Source organism: Filicampus tigris, chromosome 2 (assembly GCF_054856515.1).
Source record: "Filicampus tigris isolate MCC_2025a chromosome 2, RoL_Ftig_1.0, whole genome shotgun sequence".
Lineage (NCBI taxonomy): Eukaryota > Metazoa > Chordata > Actinopteri > Syngnathiformes > Syngnathidae > Filicampus > Filicampus tigris.
The window spans coordinates 19,793,569-19,820,388 of NC_141218.1; the positions used below are offsets into that span (position 1 = coordinate 19,793,569).

Genomic DNA, 26,820 nt, shown 5'->3' on the forward strand with positions numbered 1-26,820 from the left:
CAAAAAAATCACTGACCTGCATTTAAAACTTACTTTAACTTGTATGAATATATGCAACATGCTGTTTCTTCATTTCATAGTGTGTCAGTTGGCTGTGCATCTTCCGGTCATTTGTGAATTCATTTTTTTGTTGTCCAATCAGATTTCAGCTTCTGTGTGTTGCCTTATAAATATCATCTTCCCGGGGCATTCAAGCTCGGTCCATGCCAAATAGACAAAATTGAAATGTCTGGTTATTATTATTTTTATTTTTGTTTTATTATTATTAATTTTTTTTTGTATTTTTATTTTAATCTTATTTTTTTTAACCAATCTGAACCAGTCAGATTTTAGATTCAGTAAACACAATTGGTTTAGAGGTACTCGAGTAGTATTCCCTTACACCTGAAGCTGGTGACTGAGCAAGGATGACTGTCGGGCATGATTGAAAATTCATTTTCAAGGTGGACTTAAAAATAATACTGGATGATAAGTTCAACGTTTGTGGCTGGCTGGCTTGGTTGGTTCAACCTGCACTGTGGCCACTGGTTTCATTATTATTATTATTATTTTTTGCCATCCGATTATTTTGACCAGCCACAATTTTAGATTGTATGTAGGCTTATGCTTAAAAAAAAAAAGTAATTGATGGCACCCACCAAAAGGTTTTCAATTTCATGTAGACGCCACAAGATTCTTTTTGTATAGCAGTTAAAAGCCTAATGTATCTATACATTATTGTACACCCTCTCTGACTGTATGCCAAAGAACACCAAACGTGACATTTCAGCAAAATGTCGCATGATCAGAGGCCTCCGCCAGGGACAGGCCTGATGCAAACCATTTGTCACTTGCTATAGTTCATACTGTATGAGATCCAGTGAGTGAAGGCGCCCAGGCTCTAAATGTCAGATTTCAATTTGACACGCTGGCCTGTGCATGATGGATGGATGCATCTTTTGGATGTGTTGTTTTGCGATTGCAAAACAAACAAGCAAACAAACAACAGATCTGTTGTTGTCGTTGTTTTTTTTTTTTTTTTCCAACCACACAACACTGCCGTTAATTGAGAGCGGTGACAGATTACTTTGCTTTGTCTGCTCTAAGGACTCCGACAGCCATACGTTGCTTTCCCTTTTCTTGGGCGCCGTCCCATAATTGAAGGGGCCGTCACGGCTCGCTTGTGTCTGCAACTTTTTAAGGTAGCTTTGCAAATTTGTGATCTATCGTGACAGACGCAAATGGAGCTCTTCTGTAAATACATCACCTGACAAAATAATGCTCCATTCCTCCATGTATTTTCGAAACCGCTTTTTCCTCATTTAGGTGGGCGGCTGAGCTGGAACCAGGGTACACCCTGGACTAGTCGCCAGCCAATGACAGGGCACATATAGTGGGGAAAAACATTCACACCTATGGAATAGTTATAGTCTTCGAAGAACCTCACGTGGATGTTTTGGGAATGTGGGTGGGAAACCCACATAAGCACGGGGGGGGGTCACACGGTCATGGGTCCAATTGCCGACTACATCAAGGGGAGATTCCACAGTTTACGCACCAATGTCACGCATGGACGCCAGGACTCTATTTCTGTTTCCGCAATGTCAAGTACGGCGTGAGCTACGACAGCCCTGATTTTAATGCAAGTGAGGGATAACTTCCCACAACAGTGCACAAGGGCGCAAACGCTTGTTCCGCCCAATTGTACCTGTGCAAAGTTTGGGAAAATACCAAATATAAAACTCCACCCATGTGCACAGTTAGACTTGCACCTGGAACAAAAATAGGGCCCGTGGAGTTAATCATGAGATGTTCACGAAGGGGAAGTCTGTCGAGATTTACTGTCGTCATGCCAGGGTTATAATATTTTGTTTTTTCATTACAGGTATAGTTCATTTTCATTTCGTTTTGACTTTTGCTCTTTAAAGTAAATTACTTTTAGTATTTAGAACGTGTCTGATTATTTGTTTTTATTAATCATTTCTTCAAAAATGATTTTTAGTTTATATTAATTTTAGCATTAGGTTTAGTTTTTTTTTAAATATATGGAGTAATTGTCGAGTGCAAGACACCCTTTTTCTGTACAGCTGTACAGTAATACTGTGTATTTAATAAACCCTGAAAGTGCTATAACTATAGTAAGTTTTAGTTAGCTTTATAAACATGAAATGTAGTTTCAGTTTGTTATCATTTCAAAGCACTCTCACTTTTATTTTATTATTATTTTTTAAATTCCCCAATTTTAGCTCTTATTATTAGTTTTCGTTAACTAATAAGTTAACATTACATAACAAGTGAGAACTTTTTGGTGCATTTGAAGGTTGCGCATGGGCCCCTTTTGGTGCTTTTGTAGGTTCTACTGTATAGTTTTAGAGGAAACTTTTCTCTCTTTTTTTGGACCAACTGGAGATGTTTGAGAGAGGACTGGCTGACACCAAAATAAAGTGCATTACAGTAATCTAGCCGAGTTGTAACAAAGGCATGGATGACTGTTTCTAAGTGCTGATGGTATGGCTTTACCTTAGCCAGCTGTCTAAGGTGAAAGAAGCTGGACTTTACAACAGCGCTGATTTGCCGGTCCAATTTAAGATCACTATCCATTTTAAAACCCAAGTTTAAGACGGTTGGCTTTAGATATGAATTCAGGGGGCCCAGGTCAACAAGGTGGGATGTAGACGAGCCACCGGGACTGAACACCATAACTTCTGTTTTCTTTTCATTGAAATTTAAGAAATTCAGTGACATCCAGTCTTGGATGTCCTCTAGGCAGGACAAAAGTGGCGTTATGTAGAATGCGTCTTTTTTGCTCAGCGGGGTACAGATTTGACAGTCATTCGCTTAGCAGTGGAAGGAAATACCATGTTTTCGAAGGATGGAACCCAAGGGCAGAAAATACAAAGAGAACAACAATGGCCCCAAAATAGAATCCTGTGGAACACCGTACAACAGAGGGACAGAGAGGGACTCAGAGTAACCTAGACTAACAGAAAACATCCTGCCAGCCAAATAGGATCCAAACCACTCTAGAGCGCATCCACTAATGCCCACCTGGTGTCGCAAATGAGTCAAAAGAATACTGTGGTCTACCGTGTCAAATCCAACAAAACGAGACATGTGTAGTCTCCAGTGTCATTTGCCAGGAGGATGTCATTAAAAACAGGTGACAGGGCTGACTCTGTGCTGTGCATCTTCTTGAAGCCTGACTGGAAAACCTCCATAACATTTTGTTCATCCAAGAAAGATCTTAACTGAGTGCACCACTGCTTCCAGAATTTTATAAATAAAAGGCAGCTTGCATATGGGTCTAAAATTGGATAGTACAGCTTGATCAAGGCCAGATTTTTTAAGCAGGGGTTGCACACTACAGCATGTTTAAAATGTTGTTCCCTGATGATGCACAATGCGGTGAAAGCAACGAGAACTTCTCTTTTCACACCCTACCCAAAAGATTTTTAACTGCAAGCCATCTGTTTATATGCGTTGACATCTGGTCTGACCCTAAAAGAAAAAAAGAAACGCGTGTAAGCAATAAAATGGAGCTTCTTTGTGAATTTCAAAAGGCTTCCACATCAAAAAAAAAAAAAAAACATTCTAAGATGCAGCATTTTATGAACAACATCACCATGGTAACTAGGCATCCCAGATCCCATTATAGTGATTCTATGTTGCTCCACACATAGCGTTTACAAACCCGAGGGCCTCTGCTCATTACTCTGTTACACTTGAAGCCAGTGGCAAAGGAATAATTAGTTTGAACTCATGAAAAGAAGTGCAGCCCTGATTATGTTCTCGGCCACACACAAACATTATATATATATGTTATACACATATACACACATATATACACACACACACCCGTACATACATATATATACATTATATATCCATCCATTATCCATACCGCCGCTGCGGAAGTGCTGCCTATCCCAGCTGTCTACGGGCAGTAGGCGAGGGACATCCCGAATTGGTTGCCAGCCAATCGCAGGGCGCACAGTGACAAACAAACATCCGCACTCACAATCACACCTCGGGGCAATTTAGAGTGTCCAATCAACCTACCATGCGTGTTTTTGGAATGTGGGAGGAAACCGGAGTACCCGGAGAAAAGCCACGCAGGCACGGGGAGAACGTGCAAACGAACGCACGACCTGTGCAGTGTGTGGCGTACGTGCTAACCAGTTGAGCACATAATTCATATTTTGTTGAATGCCGTCGTTTCAAAATGTAGTCAAAAGCATTTTAAATTTCCTCAATTCAATTCAATTACTATTTAAAAAAACATACAATGTTAGTGGTATATTAAAATATATGTCAAGTGCAACTGGAGTTTCTAACAATAAAAATAACTACTGTATCATGGAGACAATGTATGAAGGAAAGTGGTTGAAATCTCCACTGACCATTATGGGAGCAAAGCAATGCTGATATTGCAAACTTGTGATCACGGCGTGCGTGGCTTCACTCACGTTGGCTGCAGCATCTGAAGGTTGAATGTAAACAAACCAGTGCAGTATTCTTGCAGACATTAGATCATCTGTTTTGTTGGCAAGTGACCTCACATTTCCCCCTAATACAATAGAAAGAAAAGTTCAAATCGCCCGTTCAACTCTTTGCCATTCAACTTGACTTTGCTTTAGCGTCAGATCTCGTCCTTTTCCGTATTCCCCCAAGAATGCGTCTTTGCTGATGGGATGATGGGTGGCTTCATGTTATAGAAAGAAAAAAAAATAGACAATACATCTTGAAGAACATAAAAACAAGTTATCCACCCATCCATGCATTATCTGATGCGCTTATCCTCATGAGGGTCTGCAATCAATCCCAGCTGTCTTTGGGCAGCAGGCAGGGTACACCCTGAACTGATTGCCAGCCAATCACAGGGCACATGGGAGGAAAATACAATCAAGTGGAACGAAACAGAGATAAAAGAGAAAGTGAGTCAGAGCTTCCGCCACAGACTGCTGACTCTCAGCGCCTCCAGTCATGATGATTATAGTCTCCATGATTGTATTCCTACTGTAAAGACGGAAGTTCTAACGCTTAAAGTCAGCATGAGTGTTGTCCTGTTTTAGGTACTGATTAAAGTGCCAAAGACTGAGTACCTGGGATGGTCGCCCTAATGACTGCAGTATTCGGATTGTTGTCAAATTATTTTTCTTCCAAATGTCTGCAGTCCACGTCACTGTAGTTACAAAATGTATATTGATTACACTACCAAGACTGTCGTACTCATGCCTGCAGTGCTAATGAATATAGACCCAATTATTTTTCTAATCCTCATGACCTTAGTCCAATAATGTCTATAGGTGGCCTCCGAGCTGTCTACCCGGCTTCTTGCAAAAGCCAGCCAGGGTAGACTGCGGCTCGCACCCAAATGTTAATAAACAGTATCGAAAATGGATGGCTTGTTAATTGCAATCTCAGTTCTTGTTGTCCCAAAAATTAAAGTGCTGCAGTCCGCTGTCTGTCGGCTCTAGTTCCCAAATTTTACACTGTGTATTTTAGTCCTAATGATTGAATCCTCCACAACGATAGTCACATTGGAGTCCCCAGGACTATAGTCCTGGATCACAAGTGAGACTTGACTGTGGCATGGGTTAGGGCTGTGGAATTAATCGAAATTCAATTAAGATTTCGATTATGACACTCCACGATTACAAAATTGGCATAATCGTAAAAAAAAAGATTATTAATACTAATTTTGAGTTGTTTTGAGACATGCGTACACGAGTTACTCTGCCGCGCCGCCCTCTCCAAGATAGCTAGCTAGCTAGCTAGCCAGCCGGCAGCCAGCCCCCACCCCGCAAGTCACACTGCACACGCGCCTACTCAACGTTTTAACAGACCTAAAAATGGCACAAGGCTTCCAAATGTTTAGGGCACAGACTCCACTTCGCAATCGGCACGAGGGATTTATTTTGAATAACATATCTTATGCAAATATACACTACTTTTACTTGCACAAAAATAGAAACCATGCTAAACATTATTACTGTGACTTCAGTTAAATTTCTTGTGTAGTCTATAATATGAAGTCAAATATTTTGTGTTCATTTTTGTTTCAAATTGCTTCAAATGCAATTTGCAAACATATTATTGGTCACCATACCATAATACAGTTTATCTATGGCCTACTGTAATTTAGAAGTATTGTATAGATTACGTACTAGTATGGAATAGTCAACATTTAAATTAGTTTGACCCAATAAGCATATTAAATTTGTAATTTATCAGAAGCAAATTACTTTTAACTTTGTTTACTATGTGTAAATATTACTTTAAAAACAAAACAAAAAAGGCTCCAGACAAAGGTATAAACATATAGATGTTTGTTGTTCTGTCAAAATTGGCATTTTACTCCTAGCAATTTACTACTTTGGCAATTTATAAGTGCATAGCAAGTTAACTCGTTTGTTTATACAAGGAAACCATACTTTAATTTACGGTTGGGTCCAAAACTAACTTCAATTATTATAGCGTTTCAAAGAATTTTGTCTTAATATTGTTTACATGTTTAAACCTGTTATTGCTTTGTAGCAAAAAATAAATAATCGTTTGAATAATCGTCATTTCAATTATTACCAAAATAATCGTGATTAATATTTTTTTCCATAATCGAGCAACCCTCATGGGTTCCTTTTTTCAGTGCTTTTAAGGGTTCAACTTCCCACCCATAAACCCCCCCCCGCCCCTTTCAGATTTTAAAGGATTCAAAGCAATAACTTTGATTAATTGATTTCAAGAAGTATGTCCTCAAAGACTGTTAAAAAATGTTTTTCTTATTGGTTTTCAATCTTTCTTTTTTTTTTTTTTATACGAGGTGATTGGTCTATTTCAGAGCATACTCCCAAGTCTTCTTCAACTCTTTCTTCTGTCAGTACACACATCTGCCAGAGAAATAGTCATTGTGACTCTGCCATTTATTTCAAAGCAGAACTGCACTAATGCTCTGCGGCCGACAGGATGTTACAGTCTTACTGCAGCGCTACTGCACTGAGCTTGCATTCACTTTGTTCTCGACAGTAATGTACAGAACAAAACATCCTACCATCAAAGAGGTTCTTGGCCCCAAAAAAAGAGAGAGTTCATCATCTTCCGCTTGCCTCAGGCTGTATCTTCACCCATCTCAGCACAATGAGGGTCAACAACAAGAATGGCAGATTGTAGATAAAGATCTCAACCCGCCTTTCACATATTGGTCACGTCACAATACTAGACATGACTATTGTTGCCTTGAGTGTCTAAGCAAAAGTGGAAGGCTGCTGCGATATGCTGTGCATTGGGTCGATTGATATTGATTTCTTTCGAAACTTCATGTAAATTTCAGCCTGCTAATACATTAAACAAAAGGCTGTGAGAGCAAAGCCCCTACAGGACCAAACTGTTGTATTTTTTAGCAGTCCTTGTATGTGAGAGGTGAAACAGGTCGTTTTGAAACTAATTTTAGTCTGAGAAAGAAATTGAGGAAGCAGACTGACAGGGTCTTGCAGGTTCAGCTTTGCTCTTGACCTCGCAGTAATAAAAAAAAAAAAAAAAAAAAAAACAAGCACGATGAAGATAGAAAGGCTAACCTTAAAAAGCATCACAATTCATTATCATGCTGTCTTTGGCATTCTGGGGAATATGTGGTATTTGAATAAGGGGCTTTTTAAAAAAAAAAAAAAAAATTATGCCGGCCCACTTTTTAATTAGCGCCGAATGACCTTTTTGATTGTCACAGCTTGTGTCACCCTTCTTAAATAGGAAACAACTCTTCTCGGGTATTTTTTTACTCCAAACGAACGGCGGCTCCACCAAGATTGTAAATCGGATGGCAAACCTTTGCGCATAAATATGTCACAGTTCTTTTCCTCAATGGGGGGTCTCAGAGCGGCGATGAAACTTGCATGCATCTGAGAAAACCCAAACAAGCACAAGGAGAACTTGCAAATTCCAAAAAGGAAGGCTGGAACTGCTCAAATATTTTGGCCGATGCAGAGTATTTTACGAGGAATGTCATTCAGGTCATGGTTAAAGCGGAAGTCAACCCAAAATATTTTTTTCTACGCAAGCCCACTAGTTGAAACAAGGCATTCTAATAAATATTGCGTTTGTGGAATAAGAGTTAATCCACCCGTTTCAACTAGTGGGTGTGCATAGAACATATTTTTGAAAAAATATATATGTTTGGGTTGATTTCCACTTTGAGCATTTAAAATAAATTTCACTGTTGGTAATTTTAAAAAGTGACTTTTTATTTCTTTACTTTGCTTTTCAATGGCTTTGAAACTTTTGCATGAAATGTTTAACTGTTGTCAATGTATGTTAAAAAAAAAACTTAGTGAGCTATTTTTGTTGATGTGTTTTGCGGATTTTTTGTTTTGCCTTTGAATGTCTTTATCTGCTTGTTTGTAAATGCTTTTAGGTGTGCTTTTGCTTGTGTGAAGCACATTGAATTGCTGATAGTGACATGTGCTATATAAATAAAACTGTCTTGTCTTAAGTGGCGGCAGCTGTGCTGACTCACATTTAACACGAGTTTGAATATAATTGCTTAATTCTAAACACAGCCACATCCCCGGTTTTAGGAGGGTGTGCACACTTGTGAAACCATATCTAATTTTATTTTTGAACTTCCTCTTCTTCTTTCATATTTTTTCAAGTGAGTTGTACAGGTTATAGGTGACAAACGGTAAAGGTTTTGACATGGTTTATCTTTGTCTCATAGATTTTTCATCACCAAAAAATGGCATTTGAACAGGGAAGTGTAAACTTTTTTTTAATATCCACGGTGGTTATTATTCCACCCATGATATGAGAACATGTGTTTGGGTTTCTTTTTTTTTTTTTACACTAAAACTCAAGTACAGGCCAGAACGTGGGCAGAGAAGCGAGAAGTAGAACAACTTACAAGTATCTTCAAAAGTCCTGTTGTGACTGAGCCATCTCTCCTTGGACAACCTAAAAATCAAAAAAGGAATCTTTTGACTTTTCTGCAGATGTTGCTGTTTTTAACTTTAGTGAACTCAGCTGGGAGACGGTGTGAAGTCAGAGGTGCAAAAACAGCGGCTCTGCTAGTTTGAGCAAAGAATTAGTCATTGCTCAACATCCGGCACGCAGCACGCACGCATGCATGCATACATACACGGCGTTGTCTCCTGGGGGAACCCATTAATATCCTCTTGGCTCGTCTCCACCAGCTGAGCCGTAGCACCGAGTTGGAGCGTCGAGGCAAGAAGACAGTTCTCGTGGGAATTAGGATCACTATGACTCGCATTGTGTGATGGACAGGCGAGACAGACAGGTGGAGAACAGCCTGTGTTTTACGGAAATAGCAGCAAGAGATGATGCTTGCGAGCTGGGGGAACAGTGTCAAGCATGTCAAGAAAGGAAGCAATACGTTGCTGTATTAAGAATTCATTATCAGTGAATTCAGCTGCAGTCTTCTTAATTGTGAGTTAGCAATACAGAGCAAATAAATAAATAAATAAATAAATCAACCAAGCCGTGGCTTGTCACTTGAGAAACTCGTATGATGGTGTAATCAGAAATGAAAGCACAGCTATATTAGTGAAACACCTTGGCTGCCTAGCGCTAGTATGCTAATGCTGAATGTGTGCAATGCTTTTACAAATATGCTACACACGTCAACACTGAGCTTGTTTTTCCACTGTTTATTTGTACGTACATACAATAAACATGTAGGTTGTGGCAATCATAATACAAGTCACCACTGTATTAGTGGACCAGTCTGGCTGCCTCTTGTGTTAGTGCTAGTCAGCTAATGCTAAATGCGTGCAATGTTTTTACAAATTTGCTACACACATCAACGTTCAGCTTGTTTACCACCGGCAATTTGTAGACAAAGTAGATACAGTAGTGGCTTTAAAGTTAATTGTATCTACAGAGAAGCCTATGAGCAAAATGAGACTCATACAGATCATTTATGACATTTGCCTTTTTTTTTTGTTTTGTTTTTGGCCACACCTATAATTGGTTCTACAAATAAACTTAGAGTGAATATCTAATGAAAGGAGTGCCCATTCATGTTAATTCATAGCAGCTATAGGGAGTTAGAATCTTGGAAATCCTTGTTCCTTCTGTTGGTACGTAGCCAAAAAGCAAAAAAAAAACAAAACCTGGCTGCCACCTCCCAAGCAGTGTGGTGTGGAGAGGGCTTTCTTCTCTCATGTTGGAATTACAGGCCAGGTATGCTGTAGCACAGCAAGGGATTAGCATCAATCAGTTCACACAAGGACGAGTTTTTCCAGTGATGCTTGAAATGTGGAATGTCCTCTTGAAAGCTTCCAGTGTGTCTGTTCCTTGTCCACTGATTGCATACTTTATTTTGTTTTTTAGTTGGAAGGAAGCACTTTTAATCAATGATCTAAGGATAATGTGCTCTTATGCTACATTGATTGCCCGCGTTAATTCCCAGATTTAATACATGATGTTGCAAATGACAAATTTTTTGTCACTTGAATTGGCTTGACACATCATCATAGTTTTATGATGGTCAATTTGGTATTAAGAATGTCCACAATTATACTGCTTAATAAGAGTTTTTAAACAACGGTTACACTATTTTTAGTGTCAATCAAATGATTTTTCTTTCTTTTTTTGGAAACCCTTGCAGCCAATACATTTTGAGATGAATACGTCAATATTAGCGTATGTTGACGAAAAAAGAAACCTTGTCAAAATGCTGCCATTTTTTCTTTAGGTCTTCGTTCAGACAGCAAGGTTGTCGAAATCAACGTTATTCAGTCCTGCAAAAATGATGAAAAAAGTCATATGAATGGCAGGCCACTGACCGGTGATGTCTTTTTGCATGACTGCTTTTCCTTTTGTGCTGGAGCCGACTTTTCAAACCCCTTCATCGGCGTATTGCGATTTTGTTGGACACAGTAGGGTTGCAGTAGATGTGTCTGTTGAATTAAAATGCATAATTCTTTTGAGTATTTTGAAAAAAAACAAAAAACATTTCTTCGTGTATTGCATCAAAATAACTTACCATTCTTTTGTTTTTTCAGTTTTTGGGATGAAATGAATAATATATTTTTTAGCCTACAAACACACTGCAGCTTTCACATGCAAATAGCAAAAACAACACATATTTTATACAGTACTCAATTAATAACTGCTTTGGTTAAAGTTCTAGTTTTATTGTGCTTTCACACACAAGTTTTGCCTGAAAACCACTTCTTTCACACTTTTGCTGCACCCATTTCATAACCCGTCTGCATAAAAGACATTCATGATACATTGATGTGTAGCATACTCTGCTGAATGTATTGTAGAATAAAATTCCCCAATACAGCATGTGTTATTGCCCATTGTATAAAATAGCCAAGACAGAAACCGCAGGGGAGCAATGGTACACACTGGCGCTATCAAAACATGTGACATTGCACTTAAAAATGTCCCGCGATGAAACAATCCCCATAAACATGAGTGTGTGATTTTTATCTGCTGATGTGCATGGAAGAGTAAGCGCTATTGATCGGGCGGACTTAAAGGCGGCTTTGGGTTCTGGCACCACATTGATGTTCAGCTGGGAGTCGGAGGGAAGGGGATTTATGCTGATTACCCCCCAGGGACAGGACAAGGACACAGTTTGGACACAATGGCCCATAGATGCACGCTAAACAAATCGGATGACTTAAACCAGGGGTGTAGAACGCTTTTCCTTTTAGGGTGCTTCTTTATTATTTTTTATTATTCATTATGAGCATTCGTAGACAAAACGTTCTTATAACAGATCCTCTTGGGTTTTATTTAGTTTTAGAATTGCAATGCAAATGACCCCATGATCCATAAACATTAAGTCCAAGTGATGTATACGTCCACTTGTGACTTGAGGGAAGTCTCAAACTAGACCTTTTAATACCAGGATCCATAACATTAAACATTAAACGTTGTCATTTTTTCGTCCACCCTTGCATCATGGATCAGATGGTATTTATTTAAGTCATCACAGTCTCAGGAGGTTGTGTGTAATTTAGCAAGAGAATGCCAAGGTCCCGCGTTATTGGAATCCATCAGTCATCCAGCGATATATAAGATCTGACAGGATACGCTGATTTCCAGCAAAGGCGATGGGCCGCAAATCAAGGGGCCTGCAAAAGCGATCATGCTAGACTGGTGGATTTAGAAAAGCTTCTTATGTTGTCACCAATGTGCTCTTTCGGTCATCATGACTGACGGCAGTCCATCCCTTGATTTTGAAGGCAATCTGTGGTTGTACATAAAATGGATACTGGAAAAGGCATTCCTTTCTGTTTGGGGTTTTGGATGTGAGAACGTCAACAGGGAGACATTTTTAGTGTATGGGTGAGAGATCAGGTCCGCAAAAGGCAGACTCTGGTCAGGATCTGGACTCTTTTTACAGGGAGCCAGATTTATTCTTGGATTATTTTGACATTTGTGTTTTAACCTGTGGAACATTTAGAAGATTTACGGTTGTAAATGTATGTGCTAAAGACCAATTGTCTGCATTATAACTCCACCCATGTGAACAAACTGCTCTAAGCTCAGTGGCTTCCCTCTGAGTCTGACCCTGGTTGAAGCCTCACAATGGCAAAGTACTGTTGATCAATTGTGAGGTGTCATCTTGGATTCATGATGTCAAAATGCCAACAACACAATGAAGAAGACTGTTTAAATACCAATTCTGATTCAACCAGGAACTGTATTGGTCAGAGCTGGGCACTTGACCCTTTTTCGCCGGTCCGTCTTCCACCCTCCTTCCACAACCTGGCTACCCTTCCGGCCTCGTCCCTCCGTCCTGCTTCATAAAAGTGATCGTCCTCCGACCCCGTCCTTACGTCCGCCCCCACACCCCTCAAAAAAAAAAAAAAAGCGTCCTTGCATGACGCCGCGGGAGGGATGCTAACGGCAGAGGTTTGTTTAAAGCTCATTAGCTGGCTAATTTACAATTCAGATTCACTTACCTTACGGGCACTCACTTCGGGGTTAACGGTTTGACAAACCGCTTGCCAGCACACGATGTGTGTAAGGAGATGAACCCAACACAACACGTTCAGTCGGCCCTTGACCGGGTGTTCTGAAATTTCTTCCTACTCGATACGTCCTACCAATGCCTAGTGCGCTTGCGCACGCATGCGTACAACGCCGATAGGTGTTTTTGTGGGAATTTTGTAACTTTTGTCCTACCTGTCGTACGTTCGGTTAAAAGTGGCGGTCCGTCCGTCCCTGGGATGGAATGTCCAGCTTTGGTATTGGTCGATTCAAGTATCAAATGGCTGTTGTAAAACTTGGAGGTGATCCGTACGGGAGACGGAAAGTAAACATTTCTCTTCTAAAGTTAAGCCATGTGTTTAATTTATTTACAATACCTGCGGTAATGCCGTACAACACCTTTTTATAACGCTTAAAGAGGAAGCCAACCCAACCATATTTTTTTCCAGAATATGTTCTATGTAGGCCCACTAGTCTAAACATTCTGATTAATATAGCTAGCTCAGGGGGCGGCCATTTTGCCACTTCTGTCGACTGAAGATGACATCAAAGTTGCTCAGGGCTCAGATAACGACCAATCATAGTGCAGCTTCAGAAAACAGACTCCTCCCCGTCCCACTGTTGGTGCATCTCTTTTTTTCACGTTTTGTCTCGGCTACCTGTGTAATTGACATTGTCAACCTTATCCCACCATGTTGTGTCACTGGCGTTCACCCACTGTCAAGGCAAAGTAGTGGAGAAATGCAGGTTGACAAAGGCAGAATTCTTCCAAAACACCCTAAAACTGAATACTGTAGCAGTGCACAATGTAATTAAAAAAGATGGTCTTATCTGTAGTATTTTCGATACTGGTGGACCACTTCCAATCAGGCATTATCTTTGGAGTTAATTTCAACTCTCTTAAGCTTCATTGAAGATAAGGAGATCAATAGTATCCGACTTTGCAAGGTGTTGATTTCAAGCCTCCAGCCAATGGCCAATCAGACAGTTCTTCAAGGGTAACAGTCCATAGGGTAACTTTCAACAAGTTCCGTACTTCTGCATATATATACTCAACTGCAGATGGGGATTTTGTAGTGCAGTAGGCGCTGCTGTTTCGGCCTTAGCAGCTAACTCTTTAAGTGTGCATAATAGTGTCTGTGAACACAGGTCATTAGAGCTCTTACCATTTTCCCCCCTGATTGGCAGGAGAGGATGTATCTATTTAAAGGAGGCATTAAAAAAAATCTTATCCATATAAGAGTATGGACCTCATTGTGAATGGGGGCACAACAGCGTATTTGAGTAATTATTTGAGGAAATGCGGTTTGATGGTTTGAGAGCTTCAGCTCATCTTTTTCATCTCCTCACACAAAAGCAAGAGTAAAGTGAAAAGGCTGTGATTTCACCTTGTTAGAAAAGGAAAAGCACACACGAACATAAGGAAGCGCAGGATGGAAGGACACTGGACTCAGGATGCCTCTTTTGAATTCATTTTCCTTAGCTGGGGAACATCAAGCCCATTTCAAAGTCATTAATTGATAAAACAACACTCTTGATTTCTCATTAAAAAAAGTCATTTGTCATCCCTCTCTGAAAACACTCCTTGTCACTCTGCTTCTCCACCTCTGAGCTTTTCCACCTCTTCAGCCAAGCTGGCAACTGGGAAAGAGAACCTGGAAGCAATTTTTCCTGTATGTTCAAAATTCCTTTTGACAAAAATGACAGGAGCAATGCCTTACAATGAGTGTCAACCACTGATTTTTTTTCCCTGTTATCCTTCAGGATAGAGCTTTTGCTGTTTAACCTGCCTTAGTGGGTCATGGAACCTGACGGAAAAGAGAAAGAAATTCAGGGTGCATTTAGTCAAAATTCAGTTCATTTTTTTCCGTCTGATCTGGTGTTTCGATACCACCTTCTCGATATAGTTCTCGATTAACTGTGGTGTGGTCGGGTGGTGATGAGAATCCAACTGGCAAACCAACCAATCAGGTTTGTCCCATAACGGAGACTTAGTAGCTGCAGTATAAGAAGTACATCTTCAGTTTAGCTGTATTTTTGTTCATGGCACTGTTTCACTTGCTGGTCTATACACCAAACTTACTTTCTGTTAACATTTTGGCGAATGGAATGAGCCCTGCCGCAAATAGCAAAAATGTGCAAGTAATTGAGTTTATGATTGCCTATATCCACTGCAAAACCCAACTTTTGTTAAAATGAAGCTCCTCAATCCACTTCAACATAGTTCCTTGGAATCGAGATGCCACAAGATGTCAGCAAATCACTACTTAAGTCCAAATGGAGCCACTCACCTCACACAGTTACTTGGTACCAAGAATTCCACAAAATACTTTAAACAAGCAGTGAATTACTGAGTTTTTCAACAAATAAAGGAGGATAGGTTAAAAACAAACAAATATGTGAATTTGCAAATGCTGAACCACATATATGTGGGAATTCACTGTATGTAAGTGAAAGCACCCCGACTGTGATGCAAGTATTAATTTACTTGATTTAAAAGGAATTCAATCATCCTGGCAGAAAAACACATTTTATTTGGACTTAAAATGAAAACCTTTTTGTGCTTTGTGCGGTTTTGTCGATGGCTTCTTTTATTATCATACAATTTGTACACTGTCAATCTATCTCTATATAATCTCATTACAAGTAGCTAAAGTCACCACTGACAGAACACTTGTAAATATCAAAGACCCTTTTCAGACACCCTTGCCCGTTGACCTAAAAGTGTAGAAAAAGCCATTGTTGTTAGAATTTTGGAAAACATTCAGAGACACAAAGTGTTGAAATCCAAGTCTCATCAGTCCTCACTCGATGACATCACCGTCAGGGATCCGCCGGTGGAATCAAACCGGAGGCCAAAGCTCCACCCCGAAGCCGCTCGGCTCAATTCTTTTGGCTTTGAACACTCACGAGAACCCGGAGACGCTCTCGAGTTAAGCATTCATCCCCACGTCCAAGAGGAACGCTCCTTCTCTTCGCCACTTTCAATAGAGGCAAATCCTGGCAAAATCCGTAGAAAGGTGGACGCCCTTTACAAATTGGCATGGATGTCCTCGTGTCGCAGCACTTTGTAGGTGACCCAGTAGAAGATGTTGAAGATGAGGAAGCTTAACGGGAAGACGGCTCTGGAGATGGTGTCAATGCGCTTGGCCCGGTCCACGAAGCGCTTGTGGAGGAACTCGCCGTCATGCACGGTCACGGGAGGTGGTGGGCCGAAAACGGTGGGCCCCTCCACAGCGGTGCCGTCTTTGGACTGCAGGCAGTGGCCCAAGCCGTAACCCCGGAAATAGAAACCGCGGCTCTCCCGCAGCATCTCCTCGTCCTGTGAAGTCGAGCAGAGAGATCACACAGAAGCATTACTTATTTTAACCCAACAAAACAAAAGGTACTTTTATCTTTTCTTACGATCACATACTTTTAGTTGTAAGAGTAATACAAACACAACACATTCAAATAATAGGTTTGTTTGATTCATATTCATTTTATATATATTCACACTGTATCTATATTTATTTGGTTTTAACTGTGTTGTACTTTAGCTTGATTTTCATGGACTGCCACCCCGAAATATGTTATTGACTTTTGAGTATTTTTCAGATTTTTTTTCCCACATTTCTCCTCATCCCCACAGGGAACATATAATACATTTCTTATCAGTGTTTTCTGAAGAATTCTTTGGGTTTGTTGTTTGTGCAGACCCCCTGAGAAATCCTATGCAAACTTCTAGCATAGGCTTAGAGTGGAAGTCAACCCAAACATATTTATTTCGAGAATATTTTCCCAGCAGGCCCACTAGTTGAAACATGGCATTCTGATTAATAATGAGTTTGTGGAAGATGAGTTAAAGGGACGGTGGGGCTGGGAAGGCCATGTTTCCATTTTCTATGTTTTTTGATCAGGAAAATGAAAAGAGGTTGCCATTTTCTATTTCATCCATTCATTTTGGAGAATTTAGGGAATAAGGAACTCCATGAATAACGCCTCTTGTTAATTAGGCCAATGGCCATGCCCCCTACCGTTCTATCCTTGTTCGGCCGGAATCACGGGAACAACTGATTCCAAACCCTCCATTGGAAATCATTGTACTTTCATTGCTTATAACGTCCAAAAATGGCGATCAATCGGCACCAAAATGTATGTGGACATCCCTACTAATGCCCACTTCAACATATTAAAAGGATTACCCTCTCTGATTTATGTGACAATGAGGAAATGTGGAAGTGAGCAGAGCTACATAGATTTATGTTAGGATGAGCGCATACTGCTTCTTTGCTTAAAAAAAAACAAAAACACTGCTTCTTTGCTGATCACGGTTAGGACGGGCGAGGCATTAAACACCAGTCAAGATATCTATAGAGACTGAAGTGGAAATGAGTAGACGTGCACATTTATTTGGATGAGGAATGGCCCCAGTTTTTTGACCTAGAACACGCCGTCCAGTTTGGAACGTAACAGCCGAAATAGTGCGTTCCAATGCGGCCACATTCGGCTGTGCAGTCAGCCTAGCTGGAACTTTTTGTTCGCTGAACATTGGCGCTTGTTCGATGAGGGCTTACCTCACTCTCACGCCGCTTCACTCAGGCAGAAGGTGGCGGCTACAAGCAGTGTCGGACAACGCACGCGACTGCTCGGGAGACAACCCATGACGCAGGCTCATGATCACCTCCACACGTTGCGCCGATAGTAAGGCGCTAATGTTGTTGTTCTAACGGCCTGAAGCTAGTTGTTGCTATTAGCCGCCCCGTTATCCTACCTTTAGCCGGGGAGGGAAGAAGGGTGCGTAAAGCTCCAATCTGCCTGCCCTGCTGCTCGCTGCAAGCCGCCGTTTCCCTCCTGGGAGTTGACACGAGTTTAGCGGAGCTAAATGTCCGGAATATAACCAGTTGGGGTTCATGTGCGCATTCATGCTCTTGTCCGCTTCAGCTTGTGAAAGTGGAGGAGCAATCGCCACTGTATTTTTGATTTTGTGGAGGTGATCATGATGAGGTCACTTTTTATGTCAATAAATCCAAACTATTGTGCAGGACACTTTTATACTTTCACAGGTTGAAGTGGACAAGAGTAGTAATGTGCATTTGCATTTTGGTGGCGATCAGTCGCCGTCTTAGACAACAGAACTGACAAAGCGAGCAATATTACCACGCTTGGCTCCCTCCTGTGACGTAGACCGCTGAGACCGAAAACATAACATAAGCCATGTCTAAGAGGCACAAGATGTTCTACAAATTAGCATACTAGCTGTTAGCATTGTAATAATTTCCATGTTGATATATAATTGTATAAAGGGCAAGCTAAACTTCCAACAAATCTAGCAAATGCCGGGTTACAGTTGAACAGGTAGTAAAATTAAGTGAAAACTAGGTTGCTTTATTGAAACATAATGTGTGATTGTCTTACAAAAGAGAATGTGTGTTAGAAATATGAATTGAGTAGAGGGAAATCCCCAAAAACAAGCAGCACAATAGGATAAAGCAGAACAAAGCACACATTTATAAGGTTAAGAAACAAACACAAGGTCAGAAAGGGAGGATTATAACACTCTTGTGGGCTCGACACAAAATGCTTGTTAGGGTAAATTGAACTTCCAGCACAGTCTGTTAGTTCATGAGTGTTCAAAGTTGGGGGGGGGGGTCACACAGGGTTCACGCTTTACCCTGATACAGGCGCTGCAGTGCTCGATCACACTCCTGCAGGTGGTATCGCTAGCGGGAATGACGTTCACGTTCCGCAACGACTCGACACTCCCGTTCAGACAGGCGAGTTCCTCCAAGACACACAGTTGCAATTATTATTATTGTCACTGCTCATTTCTAATGTAATAGTTCAATATAAAATAAAATAGTCTGATTTGGGAAGATAATTCTATGAGCTGATTTGGTCTGGCTCCACGCAATAAAAAAACAATAACAAATGGCAGCCATGCCAGGAAATCAATCAAGACGCAAAGCTTGTCATCAAAGGTACGCAGTAGGAGTAGCACAATACAGAACATGGATTTAGTGGTTGTTTACGGTCCATATTTGAAGGAATTATGCAAAGGCATCTAATTGAGATTTAGTGCTTCACTTTTACATACCGCATTTCCTCAAATTAGTCAACATATATTTAGGACAAATAAATGCCTCCCTCATTAAAGGGTTAACTGCTTAGCCAATATGAACTCTAACGATGATCTTATGCAATGTGGAAATACAGTTGCGTATATATTTGGCCCTGTCCACCACAATGAGGTAATACAGTAAATGAACAGGCAATTGCATTACAGTAATAATGCTTCATCGTAAGCAGGGATATTTTATCTCACGGCTAAAAAGTGTTTAAGAGGAGGACACGCAAGAAGCATGATTTCTTATCTTTCAAAGCATGGAAAGGCCATCCCGACCAAATTATTACTGTGAGTAGAAACTGCAACCTGCAGAGGGGACGGTTGGGATACTTTAACATGATTTATTACTGTGTACTCTCTGTTGCTTCCATGCAGGACATGCTCAATGGGGGAGAGAATAAATACGTTGATTTTACGCAGCAATACGCACCTTACGTGCACCTCCTCAGAGTTCAGCATTGCAGGGATCAGCTTGTAATAACAGCCCCTGGGGTTTTGATTATGTTTGCTAGCAAAGTCAATATAGCGTGACAAAACACACAGTAGGAAATAAATGAGGTTTTGAGTAAAGGCTGAAAGATTTTTCTCATTTTGTATTGTTGATTGTGTTTTTTTCCGCGGGACTCATTTAAAACCACGACTTTGGGGTTAAAGTCACATTATGCACTGATTAGACACTAACAACTTCATATTTATGTTTGTGGACCCTCGCAACGTATTCCACCAGGGATTCTCCAATTGTTTATCTATAAAGTTGACAATCATGCTCCATTAATAGCATCTGGTCAAATGAAATGGTAAAAATGTCCTTTGAATGACATTGAAGCTATGACACAAAATGTCAACTACTTATTCGCTTTATCCACTGTGTTGCAAGTTTACAGAGGGCGGGAGATTGCTGTACACGTTTGAGGGTCTGACGCTGAAGGAAAGTTTAGGAATACCTGCGTGTAGTCGGTCGTAAACCCCTTGTACTGACAGTATGTTTGTCGCTGTTATGAAAATAAACCATTTAGCATACAACGTCTGTTGGACAGTTGCCCATATTCCCTTGTTATTATTAGCCATATATTACTGAGCAGCCCGGACATTGATGCCCGCACCTCTTTCCTATACTACAGGAAGTTCCATTTCTGGTTGTACGGCGGATTTGGTGGTATGGATTTTGCCGGTTTGAAAAGCTGCGGGGTTGTCCAGGTTAGCTGTTGTGCCGTGTCAAACAGAATTTCAAAAGGGAAAGGACGGCAAGGTCACCATGGCAAAAAGTGGCAGCAAAAGAGCACATCTTTTCATGAGATATGACGGCCGGTCGTAGCATATTGATGCTGTCACTTCCTGGATATATACCACGGTTCATCGTAACGGGAGGCATAAGTCAAAGTTATGGAGTTTTTTTTTTTACATGCAGTCTGCAGTTTGTTTTCTTGCCAAAGTGTAAAGGCCCGCTTGATTTACACTCACAATTCTTTGCTGCCGCTGCTTTTTCCTCAGCCTGATGAACTCCTTGTGCTGCCTGGAGACAAAGTTGACCGCTGCGTACTCCAGCAGGGCAGCGAACACAAACAGAAGACACACCGCCATCCAGATGTCAATGGCCTTCACGTAGGACACCTGCGGAACACACGCACGCACGCACGCGGTCATGCGGGCTTTATCAATAGGTAATCAATGACATTGAAGGGAGCATCCGCGCCCCTACTGTAGACATTTCTCTCGTTTGGCCTAGAATGGTAATGAGTCAATGGGATTGGAGGGCGGTTGACACATAGCCACGAGACAGGTCACGGTCAGAGCTCGGGAAGATCCCCCGGTCGAGTCTCTCATAAGAGCAAGTGTCACGGCGCATCAGCAACGGCCACTGAGCACGTGTTGCGAATAGATTTCATCCAATGGCGCGGCACTTTGCTGACTGCTACAGACACGAATAAAAAAGGAAATGACAGCCCACCATTCTTGCTTAGCTGTTTGAGAGATAAATGGGTTTGAATTTAGAAGGACATTTTCAACGTAGGTAGCATGTACTCCTCATTGTTCTGAGGTGTGCGGTTTGAAACCGGCTCTGAGCTTCCTATGTGGAGTGTGCATGATCTCCCATTGTGTCCTTGCGTGGGTCTTCGGGTACTCCGGTTTCCTCCCATATTCCCAAACATGCATATGCATAGTTTTACTGAAGACTCAAGAGAGGCCTTCTTTGCTGACCTAAACACTATCAGAATCACCGAGCTAGATTTAGATCCTAAATTCTACTATTTCATCGGAAATTGTATTGATTTATTCACAAGTCTATTCTCTACCATTTCATAGAGATTCTCTAGGCTGCACCGCTTACACTTCCAGTACGGGTATATAAGAGTTTTTGTCCAATCAGATTCCATCCTCATTGTGCTGCCATGCCAATCTAATCCGCCCAAGGCCTTTAGAATTATTACTGGTTTGTATAACTGCAAATTGTTGGTGGTGGTATTAGTTGGTATGTTAAGTCAGGTAAGTCCGCATTGAAGGCCCGGGTACCAAATTCACAGGCCGCCACTCTGTGAAAGTCTTGTGAAAGATGTATTTACTGTACAAAGTGTATGATATATGTTTGACTTCAGAGACAAGTTTCACAGGTTAAAAAAAAAGAGCTTCTTAAGCATCTCCATGCTAGTATAACTTTCTAAGGGAGTCTATAAACGCCTTTCCTCATCTTTATTAATGCCACATTTTTTTATTCATGGCATTGTTATTTTATTTTTTTCAAACCAATCCAGGAAAACACTACAAATGTCTACATAAAAAAGCCTGAAGCCAAATAATCAAAATGTATTCTTAATCTAGTCATAAACTATTTGTCACCCTTGAGGACAAACTTGCTGCTGCTTTTTGCTTTACAATCAAATGAAAAACATGATGTTGAAATAAAAGTGGGTGGGCAGACTTCCAGCAGCGATTAATTGTAATGGACATAGTTAGTATATACTTAACGAAACAGGTGTCTGTCTCTATTGTGTATGTGGTCACTAAACCTGATTACAGCTGATGGTGTGGAGGCAGTGTTTTTCTCCACCATCTGTCAGGACGCTGAGACACTAGTAACGCTTTATGTGCTGTGAAGCAGGTGACAATAAGTATTGATTTTGTGATGATGGCTTGAAGAGGTTATGTTCCCAGCAGGCCCACTAGTTGAAACACGGCATTCGGATTAATATCGCATTTGTGGAATATGAATTAAGCAGCAAAATCCACCCCTTTTTAGCCATCTCAGGCAGCGGCCATTTTGTCACTTCTGTCGACTGAAGATGACATCACAACTGCTCAGGGCTCAGGTAACGACCGATCACGGCTGACCTGTTTTCTGAAGCTGAGCCGTGATCGGTCGGTACTTGAGCCCAGAGCAGTTGTGATGTCATCTTTAGTCGACAGAAGTGACAAAATGGCCGCCCCCCGGGATGGCTAGAAAATGCGCTCGGCTAGAAAGATGATGTGTTGTCTATTAAGTGCAGACGCATCATAACCTAAAATACACATACAGTAGAGTCTTGAAGACCCTAGCTTGCTTTTTTACATCCTTTGGGAATGATTGGCAGCTTTGAACCCCACTATTCAAAAATCGTTGAGAAAATAATACCCCTCCTGTCAATGGGATTTTACATTGACTTTAGCATTAGCACTGGCGATGCTTCGAAAACAGGCATATCTTGTATTTAAACATGCACTGCGTGCAATTCTTGTTGTTGTTGTGTTTAGTTTTATATTATACTCCAACTGGGGTGTCATTAAACAACTTAAAGCATGCTCAAGGAGGGAAAAATAACATTTGTCACATGCTTTGCTACACAAGGTACATGGTGCATTCAGGGTGCTTTCACAACATAGGAACTTTCAAACCGCACCGTACAGTATATTTCATGAGAAACCAAAATCGAAATCCCGATTGAATTTCGATTAATTGCCCAGCCCTAACTGAAAAAAAGCAAATGATCCCCATCCAGGCTACTCAGTATGATATGGCCTAAATCTAAAAAGTCGGCAGTGGTACTATAGAATAAGAACGGAACTTTCACCATCAAAGTCAATGATGCATAAAGACAAATTGCTTCCTCCCTACCCACCATATTTTGTTGTCTAAACATTACGCTTATTTTCAACAGTGCCTAATGTTGCCTCAAGTTGTGTCTGTGCATGTGACGCAATGCAACCATGCAATGATCATAATTGCATGGCTGCGTTGCCTCACATGCGTGGTCATAATTCTATGTTATGTGTCTTCGTCTTCACTTGTCAGCGTGGTTGTTATATCCCATGCGGCGGAAATTCAGTTGCCATGGTTACATGCTGCCGTCTCATACCCTAAAACACATTGATCCCCTGGCCAATCAAGCAGAACATGTGTTTGCTTTTCCAGATGACAACAAAACAGCCTGACATTGCTCTCACGCGGAGGACAATATGACCTCATCATCTGTGTTATTGGTGTTCTCACCTCACCCAGGACTTTTTGTCCCTCATATTTTTCGTCTCGAGCTTTGTCCTGCAGCCATGCAAAGTCACAATTTCAGCACCGAATAACAAACCCCAAAACCACCCCCCTTTCCAGAGTGCACACTTTTCGCCGTCTTTGGAAGATTTTGGAGGACTAGGCCAGTCGATCCCTTTTCCTCATCCTCACTTAATCAAATGTGAACTTCTAACATTGAGCATCTGGGTTGGCCCTTCCTAGGCGGGGATATATCAGATATGAAACAAAATAATGGATCATTCTTTGACAGATGAAAAGTGAGAATAATCTACAAAGTCAACCAGTGGAAAGCGGGTGTGAGATGGTAACTGCCTGAATATAAATCATTCAGATTCCCCACTTGTGCAAAGTATGTGGAATCAGTTCCACGAGCTTTTTTTCCCCCTCAGATAACTGACAGCGAGTGGACACGTTGACGATGGCTCCATTATCGGACTGTCAACGCAGGAGAATGCAGACGTGCGGTATTGAACATGTGGTGATGTAAAAGGTCAATGTGAGGTCTAAAATACCTTCTTTCTACCTGTTGCGTCCTCAGAAACACATTACAAAGGATTTGTCCTTGTGATGACCAGCTGACTGCTTTTTAGATAGATAGTTGGGTAGACAAATTGACATAGATATACAGATTGACATAATTACAATAATTATGTCAATGTGTATCCTAAATAACCAAGTACATTTTTGTTATCTCCCTATTTCTGCAAATGTGTGTAAAATATCTTTATAGGTGCTTGGAGCTAAAAATGTTATCTGATTCCTCTAATACACACCTGCCCCTTGTACGAGTATATAACTATAACTACTTATACAAGTATATAACTATACAGTACAAAAGGATTGTAGTCGGTTCAAAAAGCAACTAAATACAGTGGAACCTCCCACATAAAACACCCCAAAAATGGTAGGCTTTGGAGTTTTGAAAAATATGATGCAAGTCCCAAGTAAAACTTACTCAATGAGCACTTAAATACTTAATGAGGAAGTCAAGCCAAACACATTTTTTCAAGAATATGTTCCATTCAAGCCACTAATTGAAACAAGGCATTCTGATAAGTATTGCGTTTATGGAATAAGAGTTAATCCACCCGTTTTTAGCCGTCTCTGCGGGTGGCCAATCATGGCTCACCTGTTTTCTGAAGCTGGGATGTGATTGGTTGTTACCTGAGCCCTGTGCAGTTGTGATGTCATTTTCAGTCGACAGAAGTGACAAAATGGCCGCCCTCTGAGATAGCTAAAAATGGGTGGATTTTGCTGCTTAATTCTTATTCCACAAATGCAATATTAATCAGACGTGGGTCGGTGAAATATGCAGACGGGAACTTCGCGACGGTTAGGCGATGCCCAGCTCTGGTTATTTCAGGTACAATAATTATGAAAGGCCGCTTACACCCCGCACTTCCTGTTCCTTCTCCATGTACTGAGTAAGGCATGTAACCTAAAACATGTTTCTCCTTACAAAAGTTTTGTAATGATATGACAAAAAACATATCGTGAAAACGAAACCGACACAAACCCAGACACAAACTAATAGTGCTGTTGTTGCCAGGTCATGATTTCCCCCCCCCCCCTCACTAATTTTTCCACTGTTAACTCCTCGACTCACCTTTGGCAGGGAGGCCCGCGAGCCGGAGCTTTGCGTGGTCATGGTGAGCACAGTGGTGATGCCCAGGCCCACCCTGGCGGGGGCGGCGTCCATGTTGATCCAGAAGGACACCCACGAGAGGATGACGATGAGGAGCGAAGGGATGTACATCTGGATCAAGTAGTAGCCCATCTGACGCTCCAGGTGGAACTTCACCTCTATGCAGGTGAATTTCCCTGCATTTCACACCACAAAAGGTATCACATCACTCATTGTGACAGTTGAATCAATTTAAGAACTCTTTGGTGTGTTACCTGTGTTGTAATACTTCGTGCAGTAGCCCAAATCCATCTCGTCTTTAAGCACAAACTGGGGCAGGGTGAGGTCGTCGGCTACTTGGACGGGATTCTCTGAAAGCCACTCGAAGATCAGGTCGTTCATGGTGTAGCCGACTGTGGGAGAAGTGAGAAAGAAGGGATTAAATGAGTGGCTAGACAAGAGGATCCGCTTCTGTGTTTTCTGCAGGTTGCTTGACTCCGTGCAGTTGTACGCCACGGCAAATTATAACAACAACAACATACTGTTTGATTAATACCTCTCTGACAGTGACACTCAAAACCGAAACTTAATTTTCGGACAGAATGTTTGTATTGGATCTCATTAGATCAGAGATTCCCAACAGTAATGAACCGGAAAATGTAATCTAACCGAAAAGAATTGTTTCTCTCTCTAAAGTTTCGCTTTAAAAAATATCGTGATACATGTCAAATTGTCTTTTATCTTTTTTATATGTGTATTTCATTTCATTTCATTTTTATTTGAATAGGGACAGATAGCTGAATGAAAAAACAATCTCCAATGCACAGCATCACAGCATCACAGCATTTATAGCAAAAAAAAAGCAATTTTAAAGACACACACACACACACATTATGTATATATATATGTATATATATATATATATATATATATATATATATATATATATATATATATATATATATATATATATATATATATATATATATATAAAATTTCTTTGGAAGAAACCTTTGCAACTTTTCATTACTTCTAAATGCCACTCAGTCAGCGCCAAGTATGATACAGCGTCAATGGAAACTTGAAACTGAAAATGGATTGAAGCGTTTATTTGGAATAGTATGAAACAATGTTACTGGTATAATACAGGTTAACAGGTTGTGAGATTGGACTTTAAAACAAAACAGATCATGGTAGACTAGGCAGAAAAAAATGTTGCCTTGCTTCCGGAACATACAAGTGCAAGGCACCCAACGTTATGTAGCGATCTCATCAGGCACTTATTACATTGATCAAAAGCATTTTTTGAACAGAGATGGCTTCATATATCCCTAAAGGTATTTTCGACACTGATGTAAAAAAAATGTCTTTACTTTATTTCAAACTCATTACATTTTCGAGATATTTTCTTTTTTTTTTCTTAAGTCTGACCTACAAAAGCTTGCACAATCTGGATTTTACCATGCGTTGTAATTTATACATGTGACGTATCAGAAAAAAATTCCACCTGTAGCTGAACCTAACCCTTAATTTTTTTTAATATTAGTAAATAACACAAGGCCACTATTGAAATCTCCCGGCCTTTCTTGTTAATTTCCCTGATTGAGATCTGATATCAAACATTGTATGACCGACATTTTGACTAATTAGACA

General features: G+C 40.7%; 1 protein-coding gene across 2 annotated transcripts in view; it reads right to left on the minus strand.

Moving 5' to 3' along the window:
- Positions 1 to 15,507: 15,507 nt before the first annotated feature.
- Positions 15,508 to 26,820, minus strand: part of glra4a (glycine receptor, alpha 4a) — a 52,639-nt gene continuing 41,326 nt past the window's right edge. The window contains exons 6-10 of one of the 2 annotated variants that reach the window (XM_086024007.1): positions 25,443 to 25,580; positions 25,150 to 25,364; positions 20,507 to 20,656; positions 18,593 to 18,703; positions 15,508 to 16,261 (exon numbers count right to left, since the gene is read on the minus strand). In XM_086024007.1, the coding sequence (XP_085880133.1) occupies positions 15,971 to 16,261; positions 18,593 to 18,703; positions 20,507 to 20,656; positions 25,150 to 25,364; positions 25,443 to 25,580 (905 nt within the window). In that variant the 3' untranslated portion in view covers positions 15,508 to 15,970. The remainder of the gene's footprint in view (positions 16,262 to 18,592; positions 18,704 to 20,506; positions 20,657 to 25,149; positions 25,365 to 25,442; positions 25,581 to 26,820) is intronic. The other variant, XM_086024008.1, reaches the window with a different exon arrangement.